Source organism: Acomys minous (genome assembly GCF_964271855.1).
Source record: "Acomys minous genome assembly, chromosome: 5".
Taxonomy (NCBI): domain Eukaryota; kingdom Metazoa; phylum Chordata; class Mammalia; order Rodentia; family Muridae; genus Acomys; species Acomys minous.
In genome coordinates, this window is record NC_140494.1 from 98,566,016 (window position 1) to 98,585,882 (window position 19,867).

Here is a 19,867-nt window from a genome sequence, read left to right on the forward strand (position 1 = left end):
CCACGTGTAACTTCCGGGCGGAGGAGCGGTGGGCGAGCGCTGGACGAACCTTGGGCGAGCGGTGGACTCGGAGGAGGGGTGTGGCTCAGGCCTGCGAGGAGGTGCTGAGGCCGGAAAGGACCGGTCCTAGCTGGTTTTAAGAGTTCAAAACAGCGGGAGGGGAAAAAAAAAAAGCCCTTACACAGGCGCCGTGGATTTCTCTGCCCTGAGGCGGCTGCGATTCCGTGTCTGCTCTCCCTAGTTGCCTGAGCCGGCCTTCCTGGGCGTTGGGAGGCTTGAACACTAGTGCGGGAACTCAGCTCTCCGCTTGTGCTGCTCCCGCAGATCTTTGGTGGGCAGTGAACTTCGGCGATTGGAAAACAAAAACCTCGATTGTTCGAAAACTTGGCATCTAATTAGCAAACAGTTTAAATAAAATGTAGGAACAAGGTCGGCGTTTAGTGGTTTTGGCGTGAAACCAAGAGTGTTTCAAGCACACGTACCATTTATTTATTTGTTTATGTATTTATCTGAAACATGCCATTTATTTATTTATTGGTTTTTCGAGAGACACACCATTTATCTATTTATTTATTTTTGGTTTTCCGAGGCAGGGTTTCTCTGTGTAGCCCTGGCTGTCCTGGACTCACTTTTTAGACCAGGCGGGCCTGGAACTCAGAGGGATCTGCCCGCCTCTGCCTCCCGAGTGCTGGGATTAAAGGAGTGTGCTACCACGCCTGGTTTGTTCATAGTTCTTTTCTCTCTCTCTCTCTCAAAACAATATATGTAATGAGATGGGTGGGATTTCCAAACTAGTATACTGATACAAAAGATAATTATGGTTAAATTCTCAAAATCTAGACGTTTAAGGTTGTATATGAAAGTTAAGAATGTCATATAATTAATACTTTCTCTGAATTGCTAGAGAAAAAAAAATCTAGTACTAATAAAGATAACTTAGAATTCAGTAGGGACCCAGCTATTTCATCTTGGAAAACTAAAAACAGTTGCAATCTTGACAAAGTGGAACACTGAGAAAAAGCTTGCCTCCTATGACTTCCCATGTAACAAGCTGCCTTTGTTGACTTGCTTGGGTCTTAATGATGCAACTCCAAGGTGTCATTTGACTTCACAAATGTACCTAAGGCAGTCCTGTAGATTTAGTTTTGGAAGCTGTCAGTACTATGACAGCTTATAAAATACATTGTCTTTGAAAATATGTTCTAGAATCTTATCTTGGAACCTGAAATCATTTGTAGTAATCAAAATTGATGCTGTTCGTCTTGTGTGTGTGTGTGTGTGTGTGTGTGTTTTTTAAATATTTTATTTAATTTTAGTTTATGTGCGTTGGTGTGGGGGTGTCAGATCTTGGGGTTACAGATAGTTGTGAGCCGCCATGTGGGTGCTGGGAATTGAACCCGGGTCCTTTGGAAGAGCAGGCAGTGCTCTTAACCACCGAGCCATCTCTCCAGCCCGTGTGTTTGTTTTCTAAAAACAGGGTCTCTCTGTGCAACAGCCCTGACTGTCCTGGACTCTCTTTATTGACAGGCTGGCCTCGAACTCACAGAGATCCACCTGCTTCTGCCTCTCAGAGTGCTGGGATTAGAAGTGTCTGCCTCTGTGCTCGGTTTGACTATATTCTTAATTTAAAAAATGCTTTTTAATTGCCTGATTTGCTGTCTAACTGTATTTTGTTCTCATAGACTTTGAGATCTATCTGATTTTATTTGTATTTGTATTATTGTGTCTTCCTCATGTGTTATGTCTACTGAGGAGGAAAATCCCAGCCTCTGTTTTGGCCAATAGACCTCAGTGGAATGTTCATAACATGTCTATTGTTTCTTCTTCATTAGAGACTTTCCCTTTCACAATTAAGGCACTTTTCTTGCAAATTTTCTGAATTAAGAAGGCATTATTTTATTCTTTTGGCTTTGAAAAAATGGGCCTTTACTGACTTCAAACTATTTGGCAGAAGATGACCCTGAATTCCAGATCCTTTTGTTTCTACCTCCCAAATACTGGGGCTACAGGCATAGGGAACCATGCCCAGCTTGGAGATTTTTTTTTTTTAAACCATTGACTAGGGTCTACCTCAGTCGTAGAACACTCGTCTAGTAGGTGAAAGGCCTTGGGTTTGATTTCTAGCACTTTAAAATGAATGAATGAATGAATGAATGAATGAATGAATGAATGAACGATCAACAGAGAATCCACGAACAGTTTCCAGAAACCACACCCTGTGGCTCACAACCATCTGTAATTCCAGCTCTACGGGCTCTGACATGGGGATTTGAACTCACATGTGCACACCTCTCACCTAGATAAATACATAACAAATCTTTGAAAAAAAAAAAAACAAACCCATTACTCTGAGGTTGAGCCTGTTAATGTTAAACTTTTGTTTGTTTGGGTTTTCAAGACAGGGCTTCTCTGTGTAACAGATCCCTGGCTGTCCTGGACTCCATCTGTAGACCAGGCTGGCCTCAACCTCACAGAGATCAGCCAGCCTCTGTCTCCCAGTGTGCCGGGATTAAAGTCATGCACTACTATGCCTTGCCTCATGTTAAACTTTTGATCTCCATCAGCAGACTAGACAAGAGTTTAAGCAGGAGTTTAGGTAGCAATGCAAAGCAAGCACTATAAAGAGAGGTTGATGTGGCCTGCCAGGAGTGTGTGCGTGAGCTGTAGCCCAGAGGGTTCTATGTTGGGGATTTTAAAGAAATTAAAGGTGATGAGCATCTTCGTGGAGGAAAGTGACTTGTTTTTCTCCAGAGTCATGGTGGGTCAGATTTCCTTTTTTATTATTTTTTTTTGATATTCTTCCCATGACAGTGCTGGTTTGGAGGACTGGTGACAGAAGGTGAAAGTGAAGGAGGAAGGGGAGGCAATGTTATCGGAACCACAATGTAAATGTTATTATAATGAAGCTGAGATCTTTTGAGGACAGAGATCCTTTGCTCATGTACATGTAGGGCCAAGTGCCCTGCTATCTTGGTTTTGGATATAGCAGGAACCACTTGTTAGGAGAGGAAGGCCGCCATGGGTTAGCTGGAGGAGAAGCATATGACCCGTGGCGTGGATGGAGAGTCCAGCCCAGATAAAAAACATAAACAAGTATTTGAGATTATAGATGAAAGGTAGCTTGATAAAAGTTATTAAAAGTAGATGGCATGGGATTGAAACAGGGATCCTATGCCTGCCCCACTATGAAAAACAATTTAGAAGATTGATATCTGCCCTGCCCCAGGTTAACTAAGACTATATTAAAATATAACAAGTGTCTGTGTCTTGATTGCTTACTAGCTGTGCCTACAGATAATACTTGTAAATTTAAAAACAATAACCACTTATTGTAGCTTCAAGGATGTCTAATGGCCAAGGCACATCCTGGTAGGCAGGAGACACAGCTACCAAGATACAGCTGTGGTTTGTTGGTTTGTTTTGGTTCCTTCATATCTAATTTCTTTTTGAGGATTTTCAAAGTGCCATGACTCATCCCAGGACTGTCAGTTAAAAAGCTGATGTCATTCTATGGCACAGCCATTCTGTTAACTTTAAAATCGAAAGCTGGGCACAGAGTTTTAAAGCAGCTTGTTAAGTTGTACAAGTCAGAGCAGGGCCTGGGCTATCTTCTAGGACTCCTTTCTCCCAGCTCCACTACTCATGTCCATCTTTTCCCTGACACAGAGGCAAGAGGAGAGACTGAAGCACTGTGTACATCAGGACAGGGCTTCTGTACTTAGTGAACAGTGAGATCTTTTTATTAATGTCACCAGTGAGCAGCTATAAGCTCTTGGCTTTATGTAAATTTACATGAGTTTGTCAGAAACAGCATGACTTTTCTACTTACCTATCTGAAGAGGAGTCTAAATGTCTTGTGTAAAAGTTCTCTCAAGAAATACATAATTTGCTGCTTAAAAATATTTATTAAGAGACACCAGGGCACTGTGAGTAGAGCACAGTCTTTGGAATCAGAGTGAAGCTTTGACAGGCGCAAGGATGGAACAGTAACTGGAGAATGTACAGAAATGGTTCAATATGAATTTTATGCTCATCTTATTTAACCTTTATTTATTTACCTTTTTTTTTTTTTTTTAATGTGGAGATCAGGCACTAATCTCGAGAGTTGGTTCTCTCCTTCCACCATCTGGGTCCCAGGCATTGAATTCAGGTCATTAGGATTGGCAGCAAGTCTTTTAACCTACTGGCCTTCAGTGTTGGCTGTCAGTGAAGGTGTGGTAAGTGTATCCCTTGAATCATTAAGAACACACCTAGACTCTTTAAGATGTGTGAAAGTGTTCATATTCCATAATCTGAGCCCTTGTGGAAAAAACCCTTCAGTTTATATAATAATAAGTTTATCTGACTCTTAAAGACTGCACTCATGGCCTTTGCCTCTGTCCTTGCATGCCAAGAGCAGAATACAAGGGAAAGCCATCATTATTTATTGTCTCACTCTGCAGGCCATGAAGATATACATAAAGCAAGATGGGCAGGACAAATCAAAGTGTTTCAGGGGTTCATATCCTCATTAATCTCTTACTAAATTGCTCTGCCTGGTCATTGGGGTGAGGCAAGCATGATTTGTCAAGTGAGTGCATATTGTGGCCTTTACAGTTCTGTGTTCAGTGTCTACACATCCATACGTTCATTCAGTGTTACTGTCCTCAGTGTTCTAGGCCTAATTTTTCAGTTCTTTGACTCCTCACTTCCAGGCTTCATTCATTGATTGATTTTTATCTTCTTTTTTTTTTTTTTACCATTTTTTTTATTAATTTGTTCATATTACATCTTGATTGTTAGCCCTTCCCCTGTTTCCTCCCATTCTTCCCTCCCTCCCACTTCCCCCCTTCTCCCCTCCCCTATGTCTGTGATTGAGGGAGACCTCCTCCCCCTATATATGCTCTAAGATTATCGAGTCTCTTCTTGGTAACTTGCTATCCTTCCTCTGAGTGCCACCAGGCCTCCCCATTTTTATCTTCTTATGTATACAGAATATTTCAGCCGAATCCAGCCTTAACAATTTTAAGTGGGCATCATCATCATCATCGTCGTCGTCGTTGTCATTGTCATCATCATTGTCATTGCCTTTTACTTTGTGTAGCTTGAGAAGAAGGAGAGTCCTCTCTACAAAATGCATCTCTCCATGGCTCTTTTTTTAAAACTATGGGTGTTCATCACACATATGTTGGGTGAGATGTTTAGGTTTTGAGGGTTCTAAGCCAGCCAATAAGGTCATAAAATCAACTACTGTGTCAATGTTGTGTTTCTGGGTGGTTGTATCCTTCAACACACATAAGACACTCAGCCAGCTAAAAGAGATGAGCTCAGAGATGTTAGCTCGGAGGAAAAGAAGGATCACATTGAGGTCATTGATAGGGCACCCTAGCATCTTTCTGCTGAGGAGATCAAAAGCTGGGAGCATCTCATAGATAGAGAGGAGTCGTTTGTCCCATTGGCATAGCCGCGTGAGATTGAATATTATCACTGGAACAAGTATGGTGTATATTGCTGCACTGGAGAGACTAACGATCTGGAAAACAGACAGGGAGGTCAGCCTGCATGTGATCAGCTCTGGCACATGGGTCTCATTATGCAGCAGCCCTGTCTTGATGGAGCAGCTGAATTCTTCTTGGAAGAAGACACCTAAGTGGAAGTGGCCAAGGTACAGGTAAGTAGCTGAGGTGAAGATGAGTAAGAGTGAGTTCCTCAGGAGGTAGGTGGCCACTAGCAAATGGGAGCGCTGCTTGCATGCCAGGTACCGTTCCAGCAAGGGGAATTCAAAGTACCGTTCTTTCCGGGCCCTGGGCAGGGGAAGAAAGGAGGCACTGTTAGTTAGGATTATGTAGAGCCACACACCAAAAGTCATGTGGGAGGCGTCCAGGTCTTTGTATCTAACACGACACTAATTTTTTAGCCTTTCTCTTTATTTTGTGTCTATGGGTGGTTAGTCTGCATGTATGTTCCTGCACTACATGCGTACAGTGCCTGCTGAAACCAGAAGAGGGCATTGGAGCCCGTGGGACTGGAGTTACAGATGCTGTGGGCAGCCATGTGCATGCTAAGAGTCTCATCTAGTGCTCTGCAGGAGTAACCAGTTGATTACTGCACGAGTAACCTGCTGATGCATCTCCAGCCCCAAACATTCGTAGTGTCTGTGAAAATCTGTATTATTTCCCTAATCATAACCTCAGTTCTTCCCTCAGGGCAGGTGTGCATGTTCTCCAAACACTGAATGCAGTGGCCTTAACCCAGGGACGATCAATAAATTACGAATGGCCACAATCCCAATGAGTATCTGCTCAGCCAGGTTAAATGAAGCTCAAAGCTGAGGTAGGACTTACAAAGTAATAAGCTTATGATTAATAATACAAACAATGGGATTCTGTTTTCTGAGTATGATTTTGAGGCCAGTTCATTCATTTTATACAGGTTAGTATGTTAACAAGTAATATGTTAACAAGTAACCTGTTGGTGAGTTACAGGTGATCTGACTCTGCTTTGAGAGAAAGGGCAGATAAGATATGCCATATGCAAGAAAATTAGTACTTGTTGCTAAATGCACACAAACTATAGTAGTTGTGAATTTTAGGAGATGGAGTAACAGTGTGAGAGGGTTCGGAAATCACGGTAGAGAATATTGCCTAAAACTTGGGCTCCAAAATGGTGGAGAGGAAGTTTTTGAGAGGACATAGCATGCACAGAAGATGATCACAAATATTAGCTCAACTTGCCTCTCACTGGCACCTGCTGCCCATGCTAGACCCATTTAAAACCCATACCATGCTTATCTCTTAGCTTTCTACCTCTTTCCCCCTCGGTTCCTTTTACTTCTTCATACTGTTTATCATCTACTGAAACATTTTATGTGTCTATTTTGCTTGCTTGTTTTTTGCTTTCCTTCAGTGGAATCATAGCCCCATACTGGTAGATATAGCCTTGTGGCCTTTGTCCTCTGTCCTGAAAACACACACACACACACACACACACACACACACACACACACACACACACGAGAGGGGGTGTCTGATGTACTCATCTCAGTGCCTGGTAGTAGATAGATGACTAATGCCATCAATGACTTGCTCAGGGGTAAGGAGGAGACTACTTAGGCAAGTTGACAGTCCCTGTCATCCAGACTAGGCTAAGTCAATACCCCAAATATCCTTGGGGGTCTGGAGTGTTTCAGATTTTGGTGTTTTTTATTTTTTGTTTTTTGTTGTTGTTGTTGTTTTGTTTTGGAATACTTGAAAGACTTTACCAATGATAATTTTTTGAAAATTGAATTTTGGAGCACTAGGCGATTTGGAGATTAGGACTACTCAGACTGTGACTAAATATGTGAAAAGTAATTGACATTGTGCTTGAGGCAGATATTTGAGAATCTTAACATTTTTGCTAAGCGTGAGGGGAGTTAACTGAGGTTTCTGAGCAAGGCACTAGTGTACAAAGTAGTGTTGTAGAGCTATGAATACCTGTGGTTCAGTGTGCTTATCTGTAGAGGCAGATCCTTTCTACAGGAATAGGAAGGCTTATGCCCCCTGTCCCCCGCCCCTGCACAAGAATGCAGGGTGAACTGAGTCCTTTGCTCTCTTGAGATGGATGGCATAGAGAAAATATAAAGATGATCATGTACAGGTATCCACATAACACTCCACCAAGCCCTCTAGAAAGAGGTAGGAGGGATAACTCACTTCTCTAGCTCATCCCAGAAGACGTGGGGGTCAGAGCTCTTCTGCCGGATCTTCAGCATGTGCTGCACCAGGCGGATGGAGCGGTTGTAGGACTTGTCCAGCTCGCTGATGATGAACAGCAGGTCTGAGCTGAGTGCTGGCACAGCCGCATATTGCCACAGCAGCACTGGCAGGTACATGGCCACAGCCAGGGCCAACAGAGCATAGGGGAGGGCCTGCAAGGAAGAGAAGGCTGAGGAGAGCCCATGGTGCTGGGCCCCGACAGCTAACTGGGGCGTCACTGCTCGCCTATTCCCACTCTAGAAGGGAAGAGAGTGTATATAGTCGATTACCCAAAGCTCTCTGTCCACATGGAATAATATAGTGAGGCTGGTAAAGAAGGGACATCATATCTCCATGTTACCCAGATACATGGCCAGTGTTGACCTATGATCTGTCTGGGGCTCCAGGGAGAAAAAAAAAGAATGAATGAAAGCAAAAGAGGGCTAGAGGATGAAAAGTGTCTGGTAGGGAAGATCTCTTCCTCCACTGCCTCAGTCATGCAGACTGAGTATCCAGCCTGAGATTATGACCAATAGTGGCCCTGACATCCTAGGCCTGAGAAAACTTCATTTCTTCTATGTAACCTATCCTACGCTGGTCTTTGTAGTCTCTGGATCATCAGCAATGTTGAATGATGCCACCAGATACTCTCAGAATTCTTTGGGGGCTGATTCCAGGTGTGCAGATAATGGGATGGGCCTTTAGGAATGCGTAGATCCTGTCTTCTCAGCTACATTGGTGTCTCTGGCTCTCCCTTATGTGAAGATAGGCAGGCATACACAATGAACACACAGGATGATGTGCCCATGAGCCACATAGAAGAGAGAGAAGATCCTCAGAGGAACCAAGATGCTGACACCTTACATTTCTACTGTTTAGGGTGCCCTTTGATGCAGTGGCCCTGGCAGAGTGTATGGGGCTTTACCCCATGGTTTTTTTTTAAAATTATTATACTTAGGTATACAACAGAAGGGAACCCATCTTTGTATCCATAGTACAGTCTCTACTTGTGAAGGATTTTCAAATCTACATTTGTTGCTAGGAACTTAGAGTGCATTATTTCACTTGGTTTACACAAGGATGCTGTTGGTGGGACACCATTCCTGTGCCTATTTCACCCCGAAGGAAGCGGCAGCAGGGCCAGGTCAAGCATGTGTACAGCATCACACACTCAGGGAAGAGTCAAGTTCTGGAGCCAGGGCAGGAGGGTTAGACGCTTATTGTCTGATTGAGTCCTCGACCCATGGCGTTTCCCAAACTGCCGTGTGTGTGTGTGTGTGTGTGTGTGTGTGTGTGTGTGTGTGTGTGTGTTTGTATACACATGTGTGCACCTGCCTGTCTCTGTGTTTTGTGAACAACAACAACAACAGCAGCAGCAGCAGCAACAGGAATAGGTAAACTGGGGCCTCTATGAAATTATTACCATTTTATTCCTGTTCAAGAAATAATATCCCTGAAAACAAGCCTTCCCTTCTACAGAGTGTGTTCCTGGGAGTGAGGAGGAGCCAAAGAATCTGGGTTCTGAGTGCTTCCTGGTGACACTGCTGGTCAGGTGTTTGATCTTTCCCAACATGAGTGGCCTGCAAAAAGTGTGGACTTTGTCACTATCTTTGGCCTGCTGACCTGCCAATGACAAAGGCTCCGTGGATTTTCTCCACCAAGTCTCTGCTTTTGCCTTCTAGGATGATAAGAAAGAGCAAAGACACACTTTAAGGACAAAGTACACAGGGGAGGAGGGCACAAGAACAGCGATGTTGAAAGCTGGAGCTCAGCTGCCTGGTAAACAACACTGGTGTGGGGAAAGGTGGGGCACTCAGGCAAGAACAAAGTATGCAACTCAGAACCAGAAAGACCCAGGGATTAGAGCTGTGGGTGAACCCAAAAAGCAAGAGTCTAAGTTGGTCTGAAACAGAGCACTGAGAAGCCTGCATGAGAAGCTGACCTGCAGACTTTTCTATAAAGTACAGTGTTCAATCAACCATCCTTTCCTGTTCCTGATGCAAGGCTTGAAGTTTTGTCTGTGAAGAGACTAAACATACTAAACTCCATGCTCAAGTCCACTGCAGGCAGAGCTATCCGGAGGTGAGGAATGGAGCCAGATGAGTGAGTGGGACCCATGGCTGAGTTCCCAGAGGGCTAGCAGTCAGGCTTCAGACCAGCTGTATTCTAGCCCTTTCCTTAAATCAAGGACTGAATGCCTTTTTCTCAGAGACAATCCTGGGGCCGGACTAGATACTGATACTTAAGTTTCTTTAAAAAGAGGTACACCAGAGGGATCCCCTTCACCTAAAACTGCTTGTCAACAAGTCCCACCCACATGCACAAAACTTCCAATCAGAGGAAGGTGGGCAACTTTCAGTTGCAGACCAATGTGCACAGCAGAGACCATCAGGCATTTGAAGAGCCCCTGGACTACGAAAGTCAGCTGCCAGAATGAATGGGCAAGGGCCTAGTGAGGTGGAAGGGCGCGGAGTGGGCAAGGGTAGGGGTGCAGGGGGTTCAGTCTACCCCGTACTCCCAAGCCAGGACGCTGTCCTGATGGGGCCCCTGCGTGCTTTACCTTGTGAGGCCAGAGAGATTTCACCGTGTACTGGCCAGCTTCGTCCTGCTTATAGTGAGCCAGTGAGTCCCAGCAGGAGCTGTCCACGTACGCAGCCTGCCTGACACTGAAGTTGCTGGGTGAGAAACAGCTGATCGGAGACCCTGCAAAAGGAGCATAGCTTTGAGGCAGCCTTAGCTGCAGCAGAGGGGCTGGAAATCATTCAGGAGTTTTCTGGGTGAGGAGACATCTTTATGGCTTGGTAACTTCCTGTGGCTGACAGGCCTTGCCTTCTTGCTGAGCCTCAGCTTTCTGGGCCCTGCTCTGCTGTGTCGTGGGAGGACGGGCCATGATGGAATAGGGCACACAGTATTGCTACCAATGCACTGACTTGGTCTTTTGGTCTGATGAGCCTTTTCCCTCAAGGTTCCCCCAGACTGCTACATAGGAAGACGTCAGAGACTCCTTGAACTTGGAAGCTTGCCACCAAAAAGGCTTGGAGTTTGATGGCGATGTTTCCTCTCAAGAGAGGACATCCTTTAAAAAGACCCTTGAAATGATTATATTGTTTATCCTGTGTGCATGGGTCATGGCACACTCACAGAGGCCAGAAGATGAAATTGCTTCTGTCCTTCCACCATGGTTTCACAGTTCTACCATGAGGCGTCTTGTCAGCCTTGTTTTGTTTTGAGACAGAGCATCACTGTGTGGCCCAGGCTGACTTCAAACTTGTCATCCTGCATCAGGATGCTGTAATTCCAGAATGCTGGAATTACAGATGTCAGTACCACAGTCGGACTGAAAGACAGCTTTTCAATATTGTAAACCACAGAGGGCTGGTGCCTGGATTTCTACATGGGAAAGATAACGGGATTGAAGGAAAGGCTCTAGCTTTCCTGTTCTTTTTTTTTTTTTTTTTTTTTAATCAGTAGGAAGCTGAGCTGGGCACCAGTCCTGTTCCCGTCCTTGCAGGTGAAGAAGCGGAGAGAGGCGGAACACCTCATCAGGAAAAGCAGTCAGCTGATGGGCACTGATGGAAAACTAGGGGACCAGAGCCTGCTGTGGAGGAGCAGGCTTTCTGAGTTAACCCAGTGCTTACAGCATCGCAAAAATGCATGTGTTATATCTGTTTATGTCTGGGGTCATGGAGAAGAAGCAGGGGTTTGTTCTTAGCAAGGCTGTATTAACTCTGCAAGTGGGGCTGGGGCTGGGAAGAGAGCTCAGGGAAAAATGCTTTTCACAGTGGCCTAAGGGAGGAGATTTCAAGTTCTGAAGAGATTACAAAGTCCCAACCTCTGTCTACTGAAGCCAGAACAATAGGTTTTTTTTTTTTTTTTTGGTCACTGGTTTGACATAAGATGTATGCCTACTAAAGTGACAACTGATTGTTATTTTAAACATTCATTATTTTTTTAGTTTCTGGTCTATATTTTATGTTGAGCATATTCTCTCCTTCATCCTCCCCTACCCTCCCCTTGCTCCATCCACTCCCTTTCCGCAATTAATTATTTTTTTTTAATCAAACGATTTCCAAGTTGCTTTTTGTAATTTTTTGAGGCTTCTGCTTTGGTGGTGCTCTAGACTTGTGCATGACCTGCCCTTTGGGAATCAAGTCCAGCCCAATGCCATGAAACCTTCCTGAGACGGGAGCTGGCTCACTTTATGGCTGGCGTCGGGTGAAATGAAGTCAGGACTCTTACCGTTTCTCAGCTACTTACCTGATGAGAACTCCTGGGCGAAAGCCAGAGACATCAGGAGCAGGGGGAAGCCCACAGTAACGAACTTGACCATGTTGTCCAGAGGCAGTTCCAGACGCAGTCCTTTGAGGCGAGAGCCCCTGCGGTCAGGCAGCAGGGCATCAGAGAGCATATACTCTGCAGCGGTGTGTGCCAGCGACATGATGCTGCCGAGCTCCTCCGAGGGGCGCAGAGGAATCCTTTAGCAATCCAGGGACAGTGGGGCGAAGTGGGCCGACAGCGGCAGGCAGCTAGTTTGTAGCAGACAGCCTCACACATCTGTGTTAGGACCAGGCAACGGTTCTCCACAGAACTGCCCAGGCTCTGAGCCAGACCCACTGGCAATTAGAGGAAGGCGTAGCCTCGGTGGGTCTTCACTGGAGGAGGGTCAGGCTTCACGTGTGGCTGGAGTGCCAGGCTGCTCGCCTGGATTGTCTCCTAGAGAAGCACTGTGGCTTTTTGCTGCTCTCTGATAAATACAGTATTTTCAGCAGACTGGTCTGCTGAAAGACTAGAAGGAGAGCCATGGGCTCAACACCCCCATGTAATTGGTGTGGAATTTGGGTGGAGATTGCTTAAATATGTGGAAGGCTCTCATTTTGTGGTTTGGGGGTGGGAATGGAGGCCCCAGGATTCAGCCAGGATGGTTACCCCTATAAAAGCAGGCTTTGTTTCAGTGATGTGCTTTGCTTAAGGGTCCAAGACTTCTTCCCAGAAACTGCCCAGTATTTGATGTTAATTTTACTTCCCCGACTCTGGTCTCTCAACAGTGTCTTTACAGTTTTCAGTTCTGTTTAGCCTGCCCTTTCTCTAGGAAGCCGGGGGAGGCTCGACAGTGTGGAGTGGTGGAAGAGTTTGGTCTCTGAACTTGGGGAGGAAAAGTTGGAAACCAAGCAGTGCTTCTATTTCCACTGCGTGGTTTCAGGAAAGTCGCTCTGTCTCAGTTTTCTCTTCTCTCAAGGTTCAGTGTGTTAGAAACCATGGGGGTTGGGTGTCTATAGGGGAACATGTTTGCTGGATTGTAAAACACAGGGCACACCCTACATATTAGTAAGTGTCCACAGAGCCCATGTGTTCAATGCTTGGCTGCCAGCCTGTGACACTCTGGGGAGGTGATCAAGCGTTTTAAGAGATTGGGCCTTGGTACTGGGGCATGCCCTTGATGGAAACTTTATGCCCTTTGTCTCACTCACTCTTGCTTCCAGGCCACCATGAAATGAGCAGCTTTTTTCCTGTGTTTCTGCCGTGAGTCACTGTACCACCACAGGCCCGATACTACTTGGAAATGAAGGTTCTTTTTTTTAAAGAAATTTTTTAAAAGAAAATTTATACCATATATTTTATGATGTTTTCCCTGCTCCCTCAACTACTTGCAGAACCTCCTCACCTTCTTCTTGCCCACCCAACTTTATGTCTTCTTTCTATTTCCCCCTCCACGTCTCCCCTACTGTCTCTTTAAAAAACAAAACAAAACAAAAAAACCCAACCAAACAAACAAAAAAAACCAAACCCAATCCCATAAAAACAAAATCAAAACAAGCAAAAGACAAGCAAGACAAAAAAAGCCAAAACAAAATGGAACAAAACAAAAATCTTAATTAAAAAACCCAAAGACAAAACATGGCCACGCCCTGGAGTGTAGTTAGGGTTCCCAATGACAATTGGAAAGAAAACCCTGTGTAAGATTCCTCTTTGTAGGCAGGCGTGGTGGTGCATGCCTTTAATTCCAGCACTCGGGAGGCAGGGGCAGGTGGATCGCCGTGAGTTTGAGGCCAGCCTGGTCTACAAAGTGAGTCCAGGATAGCCAAGGCTACATAGAGAAATCCTGTCTTGAAAAATCAAAAAATAGCCAATAGCCAGAACATGGAAACAGCCTAAGTGTCCCTCAGTAGAAGAATGGACTAAGAAACTATGGTACATTTACACTATGGAGTATTACTCAGCTATTAAAAACGAGGAATTCCCGAAATTTGTGGACAAATGGATTGACCTAGAAATTATCATAATGAGTGAGTTCACCCAGAAGCAAAAAGAGACAAACGGTATATACTCACTTATATCAAAACACTAGTCCAAGGGATACGTCCCATGAAAAACCTTACTTACCAAGAAAGTGGGTCAGAGGAGAGGACATCCTATTGAGACTTTAGGCGAGAGTAGCATGGAAGAATGGGGAAATAACAGGACCCACAGGGTCCTGGAAACCTACAAGAAGAACTTTATGACAGGCAGATCTGGGTCCTGGGGTCCTCCTCAAACTAAGGCACCAGCCAAGGAGAAATAGGCAGTAAACTTCGAACCCCTACCAAGACCTAGCCGACGAACACGATATTCTCCACTGTTGAGTGGAGAGTGAGATCTGATTCTCACGTGAACTCTGGTGCCCCTTTTCTGACCATGTCCCCTGGATGGGGAGGCCTGGTGGCACTCAGAAGAAGGATAGCAAGTTACCAAGAAGAGACTCAATAATCTTAGAGCATACATAGGGGGAAGAAGTCTCCCTCAATCACAGACATAGGGGAGGGGAGAAGGGGGGAAGTGGGAGGGAGGGAGGAATGGGAGGAAACAGGGGAAGGGCTAACAATCAAGATGTAATATGAATAAATTAATTAAAAAAAAAAAGAAAAATCAAAAAAAAAAAAAAGAAAGAAAGAAAAAGATTCTTCTTTCTAGGCAGACATCCATTGCAAAAAGCTTCTTGGTTAGGGGAAAATGAAGTTTTTTGTTTTTTGTTTTTTTTTTTGAGACAGGGTTTCTCTGTGTAGCCTTGGCTGTCCCGGATTTGTTCTGTAGAGCAGGCTGGCCTTGAACTCACAGCAATCCACCTGCCTCTGCCTCCCAATTGCTGGGATTAAAGGCGTGCGCCACCACGCCCAGCTCGAAATGAAGGTTCTTAACCAGTCTCCTCTTGGCTCTCCTTGGCTGCGATATTCTTGTGGGATGAGGAGTTTGTGGGCTGATGGGATGCAGATGCATCCGTCCTGTGCTAGGCAGAATCTGTGTGCTATTCACTCCTCTCTAGCAGTACCCTTGTCTCTGCAGCTCCTTACCCAAGGGCCTTGGCCTGATCCCAGGGCCATCGTGGGCTCTTTACTCAGGTTCAGGGACACCTCCTAAAAGGATGATTGTGCAGGTGTACACTCAAGGTCTAAAGAACAGCTACTGAGGAGCTATGTGAAGCTGGGCAAGTGGAACATATACAACCATTTGTTAGCGTGGCTGATCATTTTCTATTTTCTTTTTAGATGTATGTGGTATTATATAGGCCTCTATGAACACTTTTATCCTCTGGCCACAAATGTTTAGGCTGGGCCTGCCTTTCCCTCATCTTACTGGCTAGAGGCCCACCTTAATTTATAGCTGTCTCGTGTATGCTGTCTGCATTCAGGCCACAAAAGGAATGCTTTCTTTCTGTCCTCCATTTACCCTTTCTGGACTCTCATTTCTGTATCTTTTAATTACATGTATTTTTTTGTCAATGTTTACAGTCAGTTTCTATGCACATATAGTCTTCTGTTTCTTAAAAATGTTTGTATTTTTGAAGTATACAATACAGACATAGTATACCATGCCTTTGTGTACAGCTGAGTAACGCTTCATCTGATCATGTGAGTCCTCAGCCTGCAATGTCTTCCTTCTAATCGCAGTGACTTCCCTAAAGGTGGTTGCCATTCTAACTTCTAGTAGCGTGGATTAGTTTTGCAATTTTAACACCTTACAAAGATGGAGGGCCACGGATATAGCTCAGTGGTAAAACAGTTGCTAGCATTTGTGAGGCTCTAGGTTCAACCAATCTTTGGAACATCCATTCCCTTTTCTAACAAAAAGAAAAGACAGTTTTTATTTTGGATTAGTGAGATGGCTTAGTGGGAAAAGACATTTGCTGTCAAACTTGACTCTCATGTTTATGAAAATTATCCGGTTTGTTGCTTGTTTTTATATTCTATATACACAAAATTATATTATTTTTCCTGGGATTTGGATTCATGTCCAAAGCACCTTTGAGATTCATCTGCGCTGTTATGTGAATCAAATATCCATCCCATTTTATTGTAGAAACATATACATATTTATGCTTTCACATATTGATAGACATTTGGGTTTCCAGGTTCTGGACACTAAAATAATGTTTCTGTGAGCCTTGTAATATGCATCTTTTGGTGGGCATATGTGTGCACTTATGTTGGATATACACTCAGAAGATTGCTATCACAATGTCACACATATGCTCATCTTTATATTGTTTATACTTTTACCAGTAGCTTCTGAAGGTCTTAAGAGCAACACATCTTTGCCAATGTTATTTTTCCAATTAAAAGTTTTAAGAAATATTGGAACATGTAGAAAGGTAATTCATCATGGTTTCAACTTGAAATGTCTCTAATGTCTAATTAGTTGTTTTGGGTGCTTGGATGCCAGTCTTTTATGAAGTGCATGCTTAAGATTTTTGATTGTGTTGGGCGGTGGTGGCACACGCCTTTAATCCCAGCACTCAGGAAGCAGAGACAGGCAGATCTTTGTAAGTTCGAGGCCAGCCTGGTCTACAAAATGAATGCTGGGCAGCCAAGGCTACACAGAGAAACCCTGTCTCAAAAAACCAAACCAAACCAAACCAAACCAAACCAAACCAAACAAAAAACCCCAAAAAAAGAAAGAAAAAGAAAAAAGATCTTTTGCTTGCTTGTTGGTTTGTTTTCACTTTGCTTAATATTCTGAGACCATTTTGAGAAATATATCTTATTTAATATCCTCTTCCTGTCCATTGATTTCTATTTCATTTTCTTCATGGTGTTTTCTAATGTTCTGAAATTCTCATTTAACTACAATCAAAAGATTGGTTTTTTAAAGATTTATTTATTATTACGTATAGAGTGCTCTGCCTGCACATACACCTGTAAGACAGAAGAAGTCATCAGATAACATTATAGATGGTTGTGAGCCACCATGTGGTTGCTGGGAATTGAACTCAGGACCTCTGGAGGAGTAGTCAGTGCGCTTAACCTCTGAGCCATCTCTCCAGCCCCAAGATTGTTTTTTTAAAAAAATATTTCCCCCCCTCCTTTTTTTTGTTAGCAGAAAGTACTGTATGTGTTCTATATAGGAAACCATTGGCTATTCCAATATCAAAAATATAAAAAATTTCATAGATGTTTTTTAAAAATATACTTTTGTTTTATATTTCCCTTTGTGCCCGGAGTTCATCTAGAAAAAAATTTCAAATATAGGCATGGAGGAGCTCAAGGTATATTATTTTTCACATATATATCCAATTGATTCACCCAGTTTAATGAAAAGCCCACCCATTTTCTATGGTAATGCACTGTTGTCATTGTCAAGTGGGTGATTGAACTCCACTTGCCTAATTTTTTGTACCAATCCTATATTATCAAGTCTCTTCTTGGTAGCCTGCTATCCTTCCTCTGAGTGTCACCAGGCCTCTCATTCAGCAGTCTTATGTTTACCTATTGATTATGTAATTTGTTGGTAGATTCATTTTCTATCAATACAACCATATTACATCTCAATGGTTATCCCATCCCTTGTATCCTCCCATTCCTCCCTCCCTCCCATTTTCCCCTTACTCCCCTCCCCTATGACTGTGACTGAGGGGGATCTCTTCCCCCTGTATATGCTTATAGGGTAAGAGTATACAATATTAGCACCATGGTTTTCTTTTCTTTTCAGTAAATATTGGGAAAATTTACAGGTGAAAACATGAAGTCTTAGAGTTTTCTTTGTGTGGAAGCTTTATTGATGGATATAATTTCCTTAGTGAATGTGAAACTAGACTATGTAGTTTCCCTTGTGCGGCCTATATGTTACTGGTTTTCTATTGTTGCATACACGGTTCACAAAAACTTAGGGCTTAAAACAACAACGAAACGCACTTATCATTATGAAGATTCTGTAGGTAAGAGGTTGGAGAACAGTTTGGCTGGGCTGCTCTGGCTCCTGGTTAGTTGACCTCTCGTGTCAAATGTGCTTAGTGCTTACTGACCTGCAATGTGTCTCTTCAGAGGGTGAGTGACAGCTGTTTTCCTGGAGCAGGTAATGTAAAGGAGCAGACAGACCGCGGCAGTGCCTTTCATCAGCAGACCCCTGCAGTTGCCACTAGCTCATGGTTCTTTTTCTCTTTTATTTACTAGAAAGAGACCACTAAACCCAGCCTGTATACAAGAGGAATTAGGCCTCACATTTTCAAAGAGTGTCAAAGAATTTATGTACTATTTAAAACCATGTTGGAGGCCAGACGTGGTGGCGCATACCTGTAATCCCAGCACTTGGCAGGCAGAGGCAGAGGAAGGCGGCTCTCTGTGAGTTCGAGGCCAGCCTGGTCTACAAAGGGAGTCCAGGACAGCCAATGCTACACAGAGAGACTCTGTCTCGAAAAACCAAAACAAACAAAGAAACAAACAAACCATGTTGGATAAGTAAAAAAATAGAGGAAATTATCCATTTTTATCCCAAATATTGCCATACTACCAATAACATCCCCATATCAACATTTTGTTATATGATTTGAAATACATAGCAAAGTTGAAAAACTTTTATAGTAAACACCTGCGATCTTTAACTTTATTACTTGCATGTTTTGTTATCCATCTGTCCATTCTGTAACCACCAAGCCATTTAAAAATATTTATTTCAAAGAAACTGTAAATGTTCTTTAAAAAAAAAAACACTTCAGCATATATATTATTAACTTACTTTGATGTTTATTTACAGTTTATTTTTTAGATGTAAAATTTACATACAGTTGGATGTACAACGTTTACGTATATGCATGGAATTTCATGCATTCACATACTTCTGCAATCTACTTTCCAATAATGTTAGCATATCATCAAGACCAGAAAAAAACCCATCTTAATTCTATTTTAGAGATCATGGTTTTCTAGTGAAACTCTCCTTACATGGAATTAATTTGATTTTTATTTTATTGACCCTATTAATTAGAAGTATTGTGTAGTTCTTACCAGTAACTCTGGAATCCAGGCAATCTAAGGACCTGCTTTTATTGCCTATTCTTTGTCTTCATTATTGACTGATGCTACAGTTTCATCTGGAGTGTCTGCCATAGGTCCATATGTACAAAGCTTGATGCTTGGTATGGTATTATTGGGGAGGTAGATACTTAAGAAGTGGGCCTGGACGTTTTGTGTCATCAGTTCTTTCCCTTGAAGGGGATTGTAGGATTCTGATCTCTTTTTCTTGTTCTGTTCCATCCACACCACTTCATGACCATGAGACAAAGTTTTTCTCTTCCACAGGTTCCAGCCATAATGTTTCTTAAAGACTGAAAGTAATGAGGTCATTCAATCATGCACTGAAATGCCCATAATAGATGAGCCAAAGTAACCTCTTTTCTTTATAAGTTGATCATATCTGGTGTCTGTTACAGAAATAGATGAGAAAGATTGTCAGATGACCTTAACTCTTTGCATGTCTCTATTTTTTCTGTATTTTAATTTGTAACATATACTGAACACTGTGTATTAAAACCCACAGAATTGCCGGGCGTGGTGGCACATTCCTTTAATCCTAGCACTTGGGAGGCAGAGGCACGTGGATCTCTGTGAGTTTGAGGCCAGCCTGGTCTGCAGAGTGAGTCCAGGACAGCCAGGGCTACACAGAGAAACCCTGTCTCGAAAAGCCAAAAACCAACCAACCAACCAACCAACCAACCAACCAACCAAAACCAAACCAAAACAAAACCACAAAACAAACACATAAACAAACCAACGCCATAGAATTACAGATAATCTAGCTAGTCTGTCGCCAGAGATGGGCCTTGTTTCTTTTGTTAGGGACACAGTGGGGGGGGGGGGAGAAGCTGATCATTAGCCAATCAGGAACAGGCACAGTCAAGCCTGTGT

The 19,867-nt window shown here is 43.4% G+C and overlaps 1 protein-coding gene across 1 annotated transcript; it reads right to left on the reverse strand.

Moving 5' to 3' along the window:
* Positions 1 to 3,709: 3,709 nt before the first annotated feature.
* On the reverse strand, positions 3,710 to 12,467 carry PANX3 (pannexin 3). The gene is made up of 4 exons (XM_084781706.1): positions 11,973 to 12,467; positions 10,276 to 10,418; positions 7,674 to 7,888; positions 3,710 to 5,783 (listed from the first exon to the last, which is right to left on the reverse strand). The coding sequence occupies exons 1-4, from the start codon at positions 12,151 to 12,153 to the stop codon at positions 5,144 to 5,146; spliced, it is 1,179 nt and encodes a 392-aa protein (XP_084637832.1). The 5' UTR covers positions 12,154 to 12,467; the 3' UTR covers positions 3,710 to 5,143.
* Positions 12,468 to 19,867: the final 7,400 nt, after the last annotated feature.